Here is an 18,822-nt window from a genome sequence, read left to right as displayed (position 1 = left end):
TGAATAATTTTTCATATGAAATAGACAAAATTTAAGCAATGACCACTCTGTGAAGAAACAGTTATACAGTGTCTTAGGGAGGCTAGCAGAGTACATTGCAGTCACCACCTAAGACAAATGACAAAGTGCTTTACAGATTAAGAAATTTAACTGATCTTGCATGGTTAAATAATCAGAAAGAGGTGAAATAATCAGGTTTTATTTAACCTATATGTATCTGAAATGCAGATTTAATTCCCAACTGAACCAATTTTGAATTAATATATTTCTTTTGCTTCATAAGAGACTTTTTCCCCAGCCAGGCAAGAAGTTGCTCACAGCTGATACAGCTGTCTGGGTTGACAGACCTAGAGCCTTTCTCTGGCTAAAAAGAAGTAAAAAGTAAAAAAAGCCCAGTAACTTGATCATGGTCCCAGTGTTCATTGTCTTGAATGGATAATTCTAGGAACCACAACAGAAAATTTTAGATGGTCCCAATGAAGCAGAGTGAATACAGCACACTTCTAGACAGGCAGTGAGGTTACACTATCTTGCATGGTCTCAAGGGAATACACTGAGAAACAGTTTTTGTTAGTTAATACAGAAAGTTAAAAATCCAGAGGAGCAACGATGGTGTCTTCATCTGGGCTCCCTGTCAGCTAATACTGAATTAGTTTATAGAATCTATCCCAATAGCTTACTCATGTCAGTGTTTTACTGAGGCAGTGAAATGCTACACCATTGACAGAAAACATCTTAAAGAGGCAAATCTGTTTTTTCTTACATTAAGAGTCAGATGTTTAAACTTCAGCAGCTTCCAAGATTGCTCCTTTACAGGTTGCTATCTGAACTGCTTCCTAGAAGCAGCACTGTTAAGAATAGCCCCCGATAGGAAAGGCTCCTTAGTTGTTTTCCTACAAGGGAATTTTTCCTTTTTACTCCTTTATCCCCCCCCGCCCCCAAACACCCAAAGCCCTTTTTGTACTTTTCCAAGTACTTCTAGCATTAAAACATAACAGCCTCAGCAGCTGAAGCCAGAGGTACTATCGGTGGAATCCTGGAGCTTGAGGCAAAGCTGAGTAGTGATACTGGTGAGCTTTGAAGGGCAACCTGGGGAAATCTAAGTAGATGCAACACCAGATTGAAGCTTCAGACTCAGTACAACTCCTGCAGACTTACATGAACCCTGTGCTGATTGTAAACAAATTCAGTTACTGAAAGAAACAGTCTTTAAGTGCATAGTTAGAAATAATGTGCAAATATGGGCATTAAGGTAAGTAACTGAACTAACTCTCCTGCTATACGTAACATTTTAGATTTTTGGTTTGATTAAATTAATCACAAGTATTAACTAGTTAACATGAAGTTGTTAATATTGAAGAGCTGCAAATACATTCTAACAAAACTTAATTCTGATGCGCTTTCTAAATAGTAAACCTAATTAGATAAATGACTGCTTCACATTTTAAATCATTTAACACATCGGATGTTTAATGCAAGAAAAAACACGTGCACCATACACAATTTGTAAAAGCAGCAGAAGCTGTTAAACAAATGTGAAGATTTACAGGGCAGGAAAAAAATTCCCAAGCATACGCTTGAGCCCAAAAGCACAAGTTACATACAAACACTAGAAATTCCTGTTTTCAGGGTGTGTATTTATCATACTGAATTAGATTGGCACTGGAATTCCAGACACAGCAAAAGCCAACATAATCTTTTGGCCATATCTAACTGTACAGTTTGCAAATGACATGCACTTTTCTGTTCAGAAACAAAGAGGTTCAAATTATTTTTATGGGTCCTCAAATCAGAAAATATGCAGCACTTTATTGCTTTGAACATCTGTGGCAACGGCTGAATTTACACCCAAGCTGCTTCTGTACAGAAGATGACATTTCAATACTTTGAGGCTCAGGTTGGGAGACAGTAGGATATAAAGCAATTTCTCTAAGTCTCAAGAAATATCAGGGAACAAGAATGCTATTCCTTTCTTTCAAGTGAATGCAAAATTGGTTTACTGGTATATGGGCCCACAGTTCCGAGTCAGTGCATAGCTAGTCAATATTTCTGCTGGCATCTTGAACTGGTTTAATCAGTGGAAACATCTATTAATTTTATTCCACTTAATAATATGCATTAGTGCATTAATTTCTTCATAAAAAACCAACCCTGGCAAGTATTAAAAATAAATATCTTATTTAGGTCAAACTAAAGCCTTGCTTTTCAGTACTTTAATCCCTTTAAATATTCTTTTGCCCTCTAACAAGCAAATGGAAACTGAAGTAGAATAAGAGATGTATGGAGGCAGAGGGTAGCAGAAACATGAACAAAATCAACACCATAAGTCAGTTAACGTGTCCTCAGCTTCTTAGACTGTCTCTTGCGTTTTAATTCTTCTTCTTCCCGTCTCAATTCTTCTAAGTCCTCCTGAACACCGAGTCTCAAGCTGCCAAATAAGATGAAATCCTTTACACGCTGCTACTTAAACATGAAATTTGACTTCTACCCCTCCCCCAAGAAAAACAATCCTAAAATTATTACAGCTGATTTGAGCAAAAATTTTAGATCAGCTCAACCACCATAAATTTTCCTTAATTACAGCAAGAATACACCTTTAAAAAAAGAAATCAAGATTTTATCATTAGATTAGAATAAAATCTTTTGAGGGAAAAATTATTTAAAACGTTTGTTAAAAAAAAAATCAAGATTGTGAAAAAAAACTGATTTTAATACGAAATGTCATTTTTTTCCCCAAAAAGAAGCTGCTGAAACACATCCATCATTTCTTGCCAATGTAACTCTTACATACATGTCATAGCAGGACTGACTCTCATCAACTTCTCTGAGAGCCACCTAAGCCTTTTACACTGGCAAGGGAGAGAATGGATATGTCAAACAGTAAAGAAGCAAAAGATTTTGTTGCAACTTCCTGGCTTGAGGCACCATTCAGGTAGCTACAAGCCCAACACTGCTCCACCCTCAGTCCATCTAGCTGCCACGACTCTGGTGAACAGCTCCATGGAAGAGACTCTGCTAATACAGCATGTTCTAGCTACGTCCCTGCATAACTTCTTCAGCTTCCTAGAAGTCAGTATGTTGAAAGTGATACTTAAAACAGTGTCTGCAATCACTGATCTCCTCTTCAGTAAATAAGGGCTGGATAGTCTTGCTAATTTGATACTGGAACAGATGTGGCAAAGTTACCATTTCATGACCAGCTACTGCCTCATTTGCAGCCCTACCAAGTGCATTTGTATATCCATAGTTCATTATGAAGCAACATAAGGCAGTGTAGCATGCACGTCGATGCAAAAGGTTCAACCACACGACAATGAGGATTCAACTCTTCTGGGCTAAACTGCTCCAGCACAGGCTCTAAAATGGATTTTATGCCTAAACAAGCATAGCAGAGTCATCTTGAATTCAGGAAACTGCAGTCATCCAAATTAAGAATAGAAACACACACATCAAGGATCTATGTGATAAAACTCTGGCTGAAGCATCATTTTTCAACTTAGAACTTAACAACTATAATTTTAGTGGGCTTGCTTGGTTGGAAAAAGTTCCTCATTTCAAGGGTCACAATGCTTTTAACCAAACACTCAGTGAAAAGTAGTTGAGCATTGAAAATAGTTACACTCAATTTTACTCAAGTTTCTTATCTCCCCTTCCTTTATTCTAGCATGTGTAGTTAAAAGTTAGCCAGGTATTCAACTCTGCAAAACCTCACTCTACATCTTCAACAGAGAATTCAGTCAATAGCAATATCACTGTAAAATTCCAGCTGTTTCCTCTAACTCCATTTAACAGACTATAGCTTTACATGAACTGCATCTATTCCCCAGGAGCAAGAAAGAATAAGGACCCTGACTATAACTTCAAAAAGATGCAAGTTTCCAATGCTCAAGGCACCTTCTGAATAACAATACATACATTTCAGTAGAACAAGAAAATTTGGTAACTCAGTATATTCCAATATTTTCCATTATCTATAAAAACCTCTTAACTTTCACAAAGCTTGTTCCACCAGCCATTAAAAACCAAAAAGAAAATCCGTTTATGAACACCAGGTTCTATAATAGCGACATAAGAATTGTGCAGGTCTAGAGGCCAAAACCAATGGTCAAAACCAATATGAAAATATGATCTTCATGCTTGAAATCACTGATTACAAAAGTTTGCAGAGTACTTTTTATACATACATAGAAATATACACACACACATATAGATAAAAACAAATAAATCTCCTTCCAGTCCTCAAACTATCAGAATATTGTAATGTTTGGGACAAATTGAAGGGTTTAGCATTACAACTGAAATTTGAAGTATTTTTTTTTAAAAAGATTTTTGGGCATAAGTTGGTTTTGGTTTGTGGTTTTTTTTTTTTTTTTTTTTTTTTTTTTTTACAAGCAAAGTTTGTGATGCATGAGAATGAACATGCAAGATTTATTTACTGTACCCACCACTGGCTGGCTGAGTTTCGTCTTTACCTAAGCTTTCTTATAAAAAATGGTAAGGCTTATTTACCTCTACTATAAAAAGCAAATATCCACTCTAACTTAGCCCCATGACTTGGGCAATAAACAAACCTCCCACTTTCTATCTGAGTTTAAATCCATGCATACCTCCTAGCTTCTTCTTTCTGTTGCTCTCTCCAGCTGCTCTCCATGTAACGTAAGGCATAATCACTTTCATCTTTGTATCTGGAAATTAAATATTAGTTTTCAGCACACTAAAAAAACATGGTAATGTACAGTTAAGTTATGAATTCACATCCCTTCTTAGAAAGAATAATTACCTTGTCATACACAGATATTAATGTTTTGAAAGAATCTAAGTTACAAGGCTTTAAAATGCTTGCTTTCTTATACCTTCTTGTCAGACAAGAGGGAAATATTTAAATAAGCCAAATAAGACCCTTCATTTTCCAGCAGTTCTTAGTCATACCAAGTTAGATCCTCTTACAGAACAGCTACTACTATTGCATCAGCAGTTCATATTCAGGCAGCTACATTTGATGAATTCTGAAATACTGCAGACTGCTATAGAAAGCATTTTAACACCCAATAATAGGAAAGAGTTGCTATGAATTACACAGGTCAGACATTGAAGAAGCTGTGTGATTTTCCAGTTATGTCCCATTGCACCAAGTTTTATTGCTCCCCAGAAGAGCATGCCAGGCAGGATGAAAATTCAAGGTCCCTTCTGCACAGAAGCAGCTCTAATGCTTGTTAAATTTCTGCAGTGTAAAACCGTGTTTGGATACCAGCACCTCCCCTATTCCTAAAACATTTGTATTTGTTGAACTGTATTAGTTTCTGTTGTTCTGTTGCTTGTTCTGCAATATATTAAAATTGACATTTTTGTTACCTTTTCCGGTCATAGCCAAATATTTCCCGAATATGTTTTGATATTTCTTCCTGGGGTTCCCCTTCATCTTCAATGAAGTCATCCATTTCAGAGTCATATTCATCATCATCATCATCTTCTATTTGTCTTTTGTAACTAATAGGTGGTCTTCCAAGACCTAAATGACAGGGGAGTGAAAAAATTAATTAATTAATAACATTAATATAACATTAATTTAACTATGCCTTGCTATACCTTGGGCATTTTACAGCTCTGGGCTTCAAGGTGGAAAACTTTTGCCTCAAGTTAACTAGCTATTCTCAAACTCAGTAAAAGGAAATACTTCCTCTAAGTTGTGCTATATAAGATTACACATCAGTATCACCAACTGCATCCTGAGGAAACCACCAGACAGAAGTCTATGTTCTTGTTCAGGGTTTTCTAGGCACTAATTTGCTGAGTCCATGCTGCTTGTTTCTGATCAGAAATAAATTTTTAGAACTGCTTGCTTACTGATAAGGTGAATTTGCCAAAATACTTAAATATTAGTCACAGGTTTGCTGTGTGGTTTTAATTTTCATGTACCACTTTAAGCATCTGTTATTTAAGACACTACAAAATTTTAAAGACTAAGCATAATTAAGCTATGCAGGGAGTATATCCTTCAATTCTTTTCCTTCTAACAGCATTCGTATACCAACATCCATCACAGGCTGCTTAGTTTTCTTTCATGTAATACTTCACACCCCAGGCCTGTATTTCAAGGAATATGAGCATAGGTAAAAATAAATGAAAAGTTGCAAAGCAGAAAAAAGCATTCTACTGTTAAATGCACTCTTTAAAAGGCAACTATGGTATTTTGTCCAAGTCTTCCTAATTGCATCTATAATTGTCAAAGGCCCTCAGTGACCTCAACTCAGACCTAAAAAATACAAAACACATAACTAAGTGAAAAAAATTATTTGCTCTAGAACTTTATACCTTGTGGATGAAACACAGGTCTATGCCCTTGAAAAGGTCTCATTCCATTTATCTGTCCGTTGCTAGGTCTTGTGACTAGGTTTTTAGAAGAAATAGTTTCCGATACAACAGTACACTTCGGTTTCACAGTTGTACCCAAGCCGCTGCCTGGTCGCCCAGGTCCTGTGCTTGGGCTGATGCCTGGCCTTCCTGGTCCTGTTCCCAAGCTGCTGCCTGGTCGCCCAGGTCCAGTGCTTGGGCTGACTCCTGGCCTTCCTGGTCCTGTTCCCAAGCTGCTGCCTGGTCGCCCAGGTCCAGTGCTTGGGCTGACTCCTGGCCTTCCTGGTCCTGTTCCCAAACTGCTGCCTGGTCGCCCTGGTCCTGCATTTGTGCTGATGCCTGGCCTTCCTGGTCCAATACCCAAGCTGCTGCCTGGTCGCCCAAGTGCCATGCTTGAGCTGCTGCCTGGTCGCCCAGGTCCTGTGCTTGAGCTGCCAGCCAGCCTTCCAGGTCCCATGCCTGAGCCACTGCCCAGTCGCCCAGGTCCTGGGCTTGAGCTGCTACCTGGCCTTCCAGGTCCTGCAGCTGAGCCGCTGCCTAGTCGCCCAGGTCCTGGGCTTAAACCACTTCCTGGCCTTCCAGGTCCCACACCAGAATTGCTGCTCAATCGTCCAGGTCCTGCACTTGAACTGCCACCTGGATGTCCAGGTCCTCCTTTTCCTAAGCTGCTGCCTGATCGTTTTGCATTGGAGTTGATTCCATGCTGAAGGGCCGCAGCACTTCCTGATTTTGTATGGGCAGACTTTTTCAGGCTGGATTCTTTAGCAGATGGTAGCCTCTGAGCCCCATTGGCCGCTGGCTTTGAGGGTGGCACATGAGAGCTTGAGCCAGACTTTCCAGTACCATTGACAGGTAATTTACTATGACTGCTACCAGTAGAGCTTCTTAAGGAGCCATTTTGTGAGGTTTTTTCCATTTGATCAGATCTGGAGGAAGGTGATGACCATGAGTGTTTTTCAGTCAATGCTGGTGCTTTGGATTTCTTATCAGTACCACTCATAGAAGATGACAGACTGCCTTTTGGTGTGGAATGTTTATCTACTGAGCTTTTGTTAAGTTTTGCATTTACAGTTTCCTTCTGAGAAGTCACTTTTTTTGAAGAACTGGATATCCCTGTATTCTTAATCTCCTTCTCACTTTTCTTATGCATTTCTGCTCTTTTGTTTTTACGTCCCAAATACTCCCTCTCTCTCAATTCTTCTGCTGTTCTGGGTCTCTCTTCTACCTTTTTCACTGCTTTTATTTCAACTGGTTCATATTGTTTTTTTTCAGCAAGCCTTAAGAGCTCTGCAAAGTTCAGAGGTGCTGGTGCACTTTTGGGAGGTGCCTTTGGTTTCACTGCAACTTTGGATGGTTTCTCTTCATATTCTTCTTGCTCATGCTCAGATTCAGTCTGACTGTATTCGAGTTGCTCAGTTTCATCTTCTGTTGCATACTCAGCCTCTGGGGCCTGAGCGACATTCTCACAAGTCCTCCTCTTTTTAGGCTTCTCTTCAACAGGAATGCTATTATAGCCATAAGCCATTATTGCAATAAAAATTATCCTTTGTTCGTGAGGCCATAGCTCTTGCCTTTCTGTCATGTTTCAGTTCAATACGTCTAGCCAAGAGTTCTTCTTTTTTTCTCCTTTCTTCCAGTGCTGTAAAAGAAAACCAGGAGAAAGTTATGCAAAAGCACTACTTTTTATTTCAATTCCTTCCAAACTGATAAACCATTTAGGACAGTAGTTTAAGGATATCTGGCTAACAGCTATTCAATTTAGACCAGTGATCGGGGGTCTGCCAACAGGGCAAGCTAACCCACCTTAATCAGCTACTCTGACAAAGGCGAGCCATTAAGTCAAATGCTGCTATTGCAAAACCCACTAAGGTGATTCAGCCGAAGAAGCTCTCCAGAATGCTATGCAAACTAAGGAGAATTACTGTGTGAGGAGGCACAGGACTTATGGGATCTCTGGGTAAGGGAAGGAGTTCTGAGGCTGAACAAGAGAATTTTGAGACTGTACAGAATTTACAATCAGATATTTAAGGGAAGATGAGGAAAGTGAGGGACTAAAAGAGTATTGGAGTATAAGAATTGGAAAACAGGCTGAGTGTGTGTGTAGAGGAGTGTAGGGGAGAGACAGAAGCAGCCAGCCGCAGATAAGCAAGCTGCTGGTCACTACATTTGTCTGGTAGAGCCCTGTGCCCTATCTCCACAGTCTGTCCTATATTCTTACTGAATTGTTTTTAGCTATTTTCTGCGTAAGTATGCTCTCTATCTTGAGTCTGTGTTTGATCTGCTGACAAAATTCAGGCTGAACTAGCTGGTGAATAGAATGATAGCTCTGAACGCCAGATACTGGAGAGACCAAGGGAATGGGGGCCAAATATCAGAAAGACTCAGGAAAAGCATCAATTCCTAGAAAATGGATTAGGCTACTCATGCTGTGGGTGCTTGTAAAGGTACCACCCCCTGCCTATGTTATTCTATTGTCAAGGGCTGTGACTGTACAGAATGTGAGTGCATGCATGCCTATGTGGAATTCATGCGCAGTCTTGCTTCTGGCTGCAGCTGGCAGCAGGGATAAGAAGCAGGCTCATGACTGGCCCAGGAGAGGAGGAATACCCTGGGCCATCCAGTCCATCAGATTTGGTTACCTTTAACAAAACATTAACAACAGAAGCAATGCAGTATTAGTTTATTCTATAGGCTATTTAAAGGAAATATAATACAGAGGAAAAAATGTAGCTCGAACAAAGCCTCTGCCATACAAATTTAAAATTCAGACTGTATTGATACACTAGATTAAGACACAGCAGCAACTCTTACCATTTTTCAACACGGATAAAGCTTTTCAAAATTAAGTTATCAAAAGTCCAGATGGTTTATTGCAATATCTCTTCACCTTAACTACTTCTTGATCTCCAACAGTAAATGCTAGTGTAGCTGATTAATATTTAACTCCTTCGGAAAGCATGCAAACATCCCTAGTCCTTACTTAGTCCTGGCTTTCCCTCAGGATCAGTTATGTGCATAAATTCCAGAAACAGATGTGTAGCTGTATTTGCAAGAGCTTTGAATAAGGTGACAAAGTCTCAAAGAGTCAATGAAAGACTCCCATAGGAAATATTTTGGAATGTTACCTTTTTTTCTTTTTTCTTCTTCTTGCCGTCTGAGAAATGCTTGCACTGCTGCAGACTCTACACCCTTGACTTTTGGAACCTTTTTGGGAGGACCAACAGCCAAACTGTACCTTTTCTGCAAAGACCAAAGAAGTATGTCAGAAAAGTTAAGAAATTAAAAAAATCTTAAGGTTTTTAAAACTGAGGAGTCAAACATGACTGTTACACAACTTTAAGCATAGAGATGGTACAGAATAAACAAAGAATGAATTCCTACTGAAGCTGAGTCTCATGACGGATACACTTGACTCCTCTCCTAGCCATACTTTGGTTCAGGCTAAGGAGCAACAGGCCTCATGTCCTTGGGGTGAACTTGTGAGCTAGAAAGCCCCTGGCTCACATACAAGGGAGTGAAGGTGTCTTGGACAATATTTTGAAAGGTGGCTTCTAAACCCAAAAGTGCAAGATAACCAAAGCACAGAACAAGATACCAGAGCTAAAATGAAGACGTTATCTTGTTTATACTATCGACTAGCAGCCAACTACTTCACCCTATAGATATTACCATCAGGTTGGGCCCAATTTGAGCTCTCCCTGAATTGCAGCTGGACAGCATGCCACATGACTCTCCCCTTGAGCAGGGACGCTTCTCAAGGTTAGAGATTCCTTACCTGAAACTAAGAGATCCTTCCCTACCCCAGGCAGAAAGATCCCTTACCCGTGACAGATCCTCCATAAGTGACTGATAACATACTGAATTAATATTATGAAACATTACTAATCCATGTAGCTACTCAATATTATAAACATTGTATGGATAATTCCATTAGACATAAACCATTGACCAAGTCCGAGACTAAGATTGGATCCAGCCACACTGTTGAAGATTATCTTAAGTTTTACTGAATCTTTTTATGTTTGGTTGTGAAATAATCAACTATAAGAACATCTTGATTTCAAGAAGTTAGCCTCTATGTTAGTGTTACGTATGGGTTGCTGTGTTACTTGTTATCCGAGGCTGTGTTGCTTGAAGTCTCTATTCTCTGGACCCTCTAGACCATAACCAGAACACCTAGATTCTATTGTATACAGGATGAGTTATTTGACAACCTGGCAAGGTAGAGATTTAGCTGGCCAACTTGGCAACAAAACTTACTTTTAAGGTATCCTGAAGTGAACTGCTTTCATTATAATACTAAGAAAACCCACACCCACAGGTCAAGACCACCCTTGCCCAGGTGAAGACCCTTCCCCTGCACAAGCATACTAACAGAAAAGAATGACATAGCAGATATTATAATTATATGCAAATCACTAACCAATGACTGTAACTGGAAGTGTACTACCTTGTAATTATTGTGTATAAATGTAATGAACTCAGCATAGGTGTGCTTGATTTGTGGAAATTCCACCTAGCACCCAGTGCCGTAATAAAGAATGCCTGCTTTCTAAAACTCCAAATTGAGTCTTAAAGTTTTTCATCTGCTAACTTACAGTAACAACACCTAGGCTCCAAAAGGAGTTTAGAAAGCAAAGGGGTCCACTCTGAACCTCGTGACTCAATGAGAGGGTCCTCTTTACTCTTTGCATACCCAGTCTCGGTGTGAATCATTCTAACTCAATTTTCTTTTGTATGTTTCTTCCAGGCAGTAATTAATAAGGTAACCCTTGCCATCAAACTTAATGAGACTTGTCAAACCACTGTTAAAAACTTTGTTAAATTCCATCAAACTTATTGAACCCTGTCAATTATTTTATCTCGATAAAATACATTGCTGCTTCTCTCTTTTGAGAGGTGCATTCCACTCATCCATGACAAGAATGCACTCAGCTTTCTGAAGGAATGAACAGGAAACCAGAAGACAGGTAGGGAAACCAAGAGAAATGAGTAAAATGCACTAGACTGAGAAGGAATGCAACCGCTGCATCAGTAATGGAATAAAAATATTTAAGTTCAGCCTTAGTCTTTGATCAAGCAGGAAACAAAAGCAGACTGCAGCCCAAGCTGCCAGAGTCTGTTCAATTCCAGACTGCAGGTTTACAGGTCCATTAGGGCTTTCAGCTTTTTTGTGGATGCTCATTTCAGTTTCAGGTTACCTTATTCAGTGAAAATAAATAAGTCAACTCAAAAAATGTAATTTCTCCAAAAGTTGGAACTGACTTCACCAGCATAATTAGTAGGTTGATCTAAAACCAGTGGTATTGCTTTTAGTTCCTGCTGCAGTGATCTTGAACAGAAGACTATTGTACATCAAGGAGTTAGTGATCTGTATACCAGTTGACCTGAATAGGCACAGGCCTGCACTCTACTATACTTATCACCTGAGACCACTGGATGAACTCAGCAGACTAATTGTGACAGAATATGCAGCCCCCACTTGGCACCTGGCAATTACACCATTTGCATGTGGTGTGACTTGCCTGGAGAAGAGAAGGCTCCAGGGAGACCTTATTGCAGCCTTTCAGTACTTAAAGGGGGCTTATAAGAAAGATGGGGACAGACTTTTTAGCAGGGCCTGTTGCAATAGGACAAGGGGTAGTGGTTTTAAACTAAAAGAGGGTAGATTCAGACTAGATATGTGGAAGACATTTTGTACGATGAGGGTGGTGAAACACTGGAAGAGGTTGCCCAGAGACGTGGTAGATGCCCCATCCCTGGAAACATTCAGGGTCAAGTTGGACGGGGCTCTGAGCAACCTGCTCTAGTTGAAGATGTGCCTGCTCATTGCAGGGGGTTGGACTAGATGCCCTTTAAAGCTCCCCTTCCAACCCAAACCATTCTACGATGCTATGTCTCACATCTTGAAGTGAAGCAGCATGTTTTCATATAACATCCTTTTGCTTGGCAGTGAAAATGTTAAATAGAGCTGTTTACTTCCAAGAACATCCTATAAAAGTTCTAAAGACTACAATGCTGGTGATTCTCACCACAGACAGGATTTGCACAGCTTGCCATGCCTAGATGTCTGTCCAGTGTTGTACAACTCAGGGTTCCAGCAGCTGAACAGATGTAAAGTTATCTATGCTACCCCCTTTTTTCCTTCTCCTGGCATCTTGAATAAATTTTATTTTAATCAATACGTTAAGAGTCTGAGTGTCTTTCTTACTGGGATCTATAATGAACACTTGCACTAGTGTGCTACACCTGTTCAGACATTACCTTTCATAAATGTACCAATTATCAGATTGGGCTTTAGAATGATAAAATGACAAAGACTTCTTTGATCTTCTTCCCACAGACTAGAAAAGATAAACAAAGCAATGAGAAGGACAGACACACTTGCAAAGATAAATACAATAGAAGCCAGTTAAAGCCAGAAGCAGATGGAAAGCAGAAGAATACATTTAGAAAAAAACAACTCTATTTGAGGCTTGGGGGTTTTTTTGGATTTCAGTAGTAAGCCAATAGATTATAACCTAAACCAAGATCTTCCACGTGGAAAGATAGGATCCTCACCAAATGAAAGAGCTGTGCAATATGGTCCCAAATAAAAACAGTATCACCAATAAAAAATCCACACAAGTCAGTATTCCCATCAATATCTTCCTATCCTCTTATAGCCTTATGAAACTTAACTAAAAAAATCAAATTAAAATGTCTAGTAAAGATACCTACATCCAAATGTTTTAGAAGCAATGATCAGGCAAGCTAGTAGCATAACTCCCTATAGATTTCAGTATCACCCAATGGAAGCCTTCGTTCTAATTTCTAGTTCATTGAAACAACAGCACATGAATAGATCCTTGACTACTTTAATTACTAACATGCAAACCCATACATTATCTTGTATATAGATGCACTAAGCACCAAGGTTCAGAGACTCATTTCTAAAATGAGCAGCCAAAACTGGCTCCAAGAAGGGTAGCTACAATAACAGCTATTTATAGTCGCCTTTAGTAATTTATGAAATTACTAAAACAAAATTATGAAGATACACCATCCACGTACATTGCAGTAGTAAAACCTGACATGTTGCCTCATCACATTGAAGACCTACTACAGTCAAGCTCGTTTACCAAGATTCACCTCTGCGCAAGAGAGTTTATCACAATCTGAGAACTGATTTTGTAACTCATCACCTGGAGAAGCTCCAACTCTGAACAATTTTTGGTACTTACAATTGAAATCATTAGAATTGATCATCATAGCTAGGACTATTTAAAGGATAAGAAGATAGCTGGAGCTGGGCCCCTCTCTTCTGGGAAGCTGAGGTCCTTCCCTCTCCAACTTTTGTGTTGTTTACACCAAAAGTATTCCAAGACCTAACTGTTCAGGAAGTGTTCAGGAAACCTGAACCACAATGCAGTACTGCCTCTCAAGTTTTGCTCAAATGTAGCCCATGACTCAGTGGCCCAAAGTAATCTGGCATGCTCCATCTAAATCAGAACACAGAGAAGCAAGCATTCCACACATTCAGTGAAAATCCTTTCAGAAAAAGCTTGAAACAAATTAGTACCTTAGGAGTACTAATTTGAGGTACTCTGTAGTATACTCATATTAGTATACTACATATTAGTATATGTATACTAGTATACATATATATGTATATTAGTATACTCATATTAGTATGATGTCTATGTAAATTATCTTGCTCTCAAAGTTAAACATGTCATGTTTTGCCATTGGTAACCTAATTTGGCAAAACTTGGTTTAGTTATTCAATTTCTACACAGTTTTTAAAAACAGACAAAACAGAGCATTTTCAAAACAGAGGATATGGTTGGACTCAATCTTCAGTGTCTTTTCCAACCTAAATGGTTGTATGATTCTGAAAGCATTTCAGGCCTAAGGAGCACCTTTCAAAACTGCTAAACAGCAGGGACAAATGTAGATTGATCTATCCTGTTAGAAAGCCTTATAAAGAATTAAAGTGATGGGGAAGCAGTTTTCAGGCTTTGTTTTGCTGCACTACAACCAACAGCCCTATCCAGGAGCAGGTTTGTAAAGCAGCTTGACAGACAAGCTGTTTTCTCACTGCCACTAATGTAGCAAACTGTGCAAAATTCAAGATTTAAAAGTCTTCCCATCAGTAGCATTTCTTGACATTGACTAACAACTGAAAACATAGCTAAACAATTCATAAATTAATACCCATTTTCTGTACTGTGAATCACTACTATTGTTGATAAAAGTTTTGTTCACCTTCATTTAGAAATAGCATAAAATAACCAGTGCTTTTGAAAGCACTGAACCATGCACATGTTCCACAAGCACTGATGAAGTGTTTTACTTACAGCGCAAATGAACATGCATCAGATTCCAGGTAAGCCAGACAAAGTAAGCTGGGGCATGTCACTACTTTATCATCCAAGCAGCAGCTGCACTATTGTGGCTTTTTATAGCTATTGCCAAGTTGGTTAAATCAACAGAGAAACAGAAATGTTTAGTCTTTACAAGAGAGCAGATCAAGCTGTTCCCAGAACACTGCACTACTCAAGTTGTCAACACTGATTCTCTCTGGGTAGAGCCTAGTGACAGCTCTAACTGAACACTGCTAAGATACACAAAGTGGGCACTGCTTTACCCAAAGGAAAAAGTAAAGGCTGTGGGAGTGCCTTTCTTCAACTGTGTACCCTCAAGAAACAAGAAGTCTCTTCCTATCAGTGAGTAGTATTTCTCCTGAAGTTTCTCATTTTTTACCTTCATCTCTGCAAACCTTGACATAACTACCTACCAATAACTGGCTCTCCATGAATCTGACCAATGGTACTTTAAGAGTACAGTGGAAAGTCCATTACAGTGCAGCCACCAGGCTGTATGTGCCTATAGATTCACACACACGCATACTGACTTGTGAGAGATATACATCAGATATAGTTTATATACATATAAGACATCCATCCCTTAAATGCAGAGCACCAGTGTCTAGTAGCCAGCCTTTGCCAGCAGGCAAGCTCCAGGTCACAAGTTTAACTGTGTAATCTGCAACCAAGGTTTTGCTCTTAAATCCCTTTAAAATGCGGCACACGATCCTGATACAGTTGGCAGCTGTTTCAATGTCGGTATTCAAGTGCCAAATCTTGGACTGTAAAGCAGATTTTGTAAAATTATTGTAAGCTTTGTGGCATCCAAATGAAGCCCCAGAAGGTCTAGACCAAATACTAGACCCAGACACAACCAAAAGAAGTAGTATTGCCTTTAACAATGATCAATATTTACACAGGTAGCAATGCAAGATATGAGTGATCAATTCTGCCAAACCTGATGCTCAGGTAGGGCACCTATGCAACTCATCATTTTTGCTACGGGCTTGCACACGCAATGTAAAGACAATTCCACTTGTGCTACCCGATATGAGCAACTTGCAGAGGTTCTCACAGGGTGGGTTTTTTTTGTTTGCTTGTTTTTCACTAGCAAGTTGTGACCCCTGTGCCATATTATAACACTTTTCCTGTTCTTCCTTACCTTTCCTCAAGACATGTAGCCTTCTCCAATGGGAAGCCCCTGTTTCCCCCTAAATATTCTTCAGGGTATAACTTTCTGATAACATCACTAACGGTTCATTCACCCAGTTAAGCCACACATGCATCCTTGTTTGTGTCACTCCTCTCGCAATGCCCTAATATTAGTTCCTCAATAGGCAGCTTTCCAAATTGATAAGTGGTCATTTGCGTTAACTACTCAGAGGTCTCTGCTATCATCCAGTACCAGTGCTTGTACTTCCAAGGCCTCTGCTACAGCCTTAGCACCGTCCACTCTGCAGACACCACGCTGGGGTTGCCAGCAGCTCACTCTGCAGTTAGACTCTCTTAGAATATGTGCATGTAATGCTTTCTCAACTACTGTTATCAATATCTAGTTATGACAAAGGAAATGGTAGTTACCAAGCATGCTTAAATTTGTTTGATTCTCTTCAGGTTCTAACAACCCCTACCAAGAGAAAGGCTTTACTGATAAAAGTATTTTAACTATCAGCTCATACTGTTCTCATCTCCCAAAACCAATTTAACAGGGTCATACATTTTACTCCTAAAAATGCAAAAGTAATTTTCTGAAGATTTTGCAACTGCTGTCACAACACCCAAGCTGAATCATTAGCTGAAAAAAATGCAGAAATTTCTTCTGTTAAAAGTTGCTTCACACAGTAAAAAAAAAATTAAAAGCATATTTTATGCTTTTCTTTATGTAGTTGTATTGTGGTCCCCATTTTCAACTGATTATGCAGAAAGAGAGACCAGGAATAGGAAAAGCTGAAAGTTTTACACATTTTAGTCAGTGTTTGCAAGCACCTGGAACTTAACTATCAAGTTCAGTCAAGTTGAGAGTAAAAGCCCTCCTCACCCCTTGCCAACTTTTTACATTGTGTATCTTGCAGTTCTCCTCATGTGGACGCTGATATAATACAAAGCATTTCTAGGCCCTGTTTTGAGACAAGGTTTAACCACATAATAAATGCATGCACACCAATCAAATAGGAGTCTGATCCTACGACAGCAATCTGTACTTCACAGCCATTCTCCATATTTCTTTTGCAGGGCTTCTCTTGCCTATGGCAAACGTTCAGTAGTTTGTAGGTTATGATTTCATGGGCAGGCTCTGTAACACACAGGGTGCTCTGAACAAACTTTGGGATTTTGATACTGTTTTACTTTGCAAATAATTTCTGGTAGCGACGTGTATCTGTCAACTTTACTGCAGGCTATTTTGTAATAATTCATGGTCACTATGTATCAGACTGACTTAAAATGAGACTTCACGTGCTGACGTGGATGACAAGCTGTTTCAGTTTTGGGTCACCTCTTTGTGGTTAAATACTATTCTGCATCAGATTTTTTGTAAGTTTTGTACACTAAAGAGTCACCCAGTTAAAAGGAGTAGGGAGCTATATGAGATCGTATCTAGTAAATTATTAACGACAACAGAAACAAGGTAAAATGGTTGGTTCCAACTATGCTCAGTGTTTTCTAAAAAAACTGCAACACAATTTCATACTTTTAAGAATATCTTCCATATCAGCATCTCAAAGTGCTTCACCACATCCATTATGTCACGTAAAACTTGCGGCATAATGGAGTATAGCAATTTCACCAAAAAGAGAAGAGTGACATGAAGATATTTAAATCATACGGAAATCAACATTAAGTCTCATAACTGGGATCATGTCTAATCAAAGCAAGATCACATTGGAAATCTAATGAACTGCTATTACGAACTCATGTAACAAGATATATACACACAATACTGAAGCCCCTATGGGACACTATGTGAGAAAACTGGGGCCTTTTTCAGCAACTGCTATAAAGATTATTAGCAACACATCATTAATAGCTTATACACTAGTTCATAAATGCACTGTTTTATTTAGAAACAAAACCTGATGCAACTAATAGGGCATTGAAAGGCTGATTTCAGCAATGTTCCTTTTGAATCTGGATTTCCATAGGGAGATGAACAAGCAGATCCGTTTTTACAGGGACATGATGCAATATCTGTTTTACACAGGTCCCTCTTTTACAATACGAGACCATATTATTTCTTAAACAGAGTTTTTCTACAGTTTCTACTTGTGAGATATATATACTATTTGCGCATGTTATTCTATTTTTCATTACAGTAGGCATGGACTATTTAGTTTAGTGCACTGTAAAGTTTAAAATAAACTTCTCAAAGGGAAATTCAGGGCATATGCTGATTAATGCAGGAACTAACATTTCTGGAAACCTGTTAACTTTACATACCAGTAAATTTTGTAATTAGTCTGTGTGGTATTTTTAATAAAAATATTTAATTATATTCTCCTTATATGAACATATTTTATGTACTAGCTTTAATCCTAGTGGAGTTACTTTGATGTCCATTGATGAGAAAACCTCCACAGGCCCTCTTTTGAAGCCTAACAGCCGCGGATAACCTCAAGCAGTGCCAAGTCCAGCTCCACTTTTGCTCAGAGACTAAGGCCAACTTTACAGTTAAAAGCTGCACCACTAACATGCTGGAACAGCAGGAAAACAAACTGCTTCAGCTATGGATTGAACTGCACTCTCACTCCATGAGTCAATCGGGTAAGCAAATCCTACTCCTGCCTTTTCTAAAAAGAGTAACAAAACCCTCATCCATTGTACAACAAGTAGGATTGCCTCCCTCCACCATCACATCTGCAACAGAGAACATGGCGGATATTTCATCAATTCATCGTCATGGTTTATAACTATTTGTGACAAAAAATAGTGGCACAGTACATTAAAGCTGCATGAGAAAACTAAAGTGGTAAAAAGAAGTTTTAAACGTCTAAAGTAAGAACTACAACAACGCAATGACAATTTAGTGGAACAACTTGTTTTAAGAGTCGTAAAGCAGGCATTTAAATATCTTATATAAGTACTTATATATTTGATATTTTCATATTTATGTTACAAACCATATTTC

At 39.0% G+C, this 18,822-nt stretch overlaps 1 protein-coding gene across 1 annotated transcript; it reads right to left on the bottom strand.

Moving 5' to 3' along the window:
• Positions 1 to 913: 913 nt before the first annotated feature.
• SPTY2D1 (SPT2, Suppressor of Ty, domain containing 1 (S. cerevisiae)) lies at positions 914 to 9,597 on the bottom strand (the record flags this gene model as incomplete). Its single annotated transcript, XM_009328605.1, is given in 6 exon segments — positions 914 to 2,428; positions 4,608 to 4,685; positions 5,353 to 5,509; positions 6,313 to 7,885; positions 7,887 to 7,990; positions 9,477 to 9,597. Coding segments are annotated over 6 exon segments (2,130 nt in total), but the record flags the coding sequence as incomplete, so codon positions are not given.
• Positions 9,598 to 18,822: the final 9,225 nt, after the last annotated feature.

This window comes from Pygoscelis adeliae, unplaced genomic scaffold (assembly GCF_000699105.1).
Source record: "Pygoscelis adeliae isolate BGI_AS28 unplaced genomic scaffold, ASM69910v1 Scaffold166, whole genome shotgun sequence".
Classification (NCBI taxonomy): domain Eukaryota; kingdom Metazoa; phylum Chordata; class Aves; order Sphenisciformes; family Spheniscidae; genus Pygoscelis; species Pygoscelis adeliae.
Note: the sequence above shows the minus strand (reverse complement) of the source record. Positions and strands in the feature narration are given on the sequence as shown.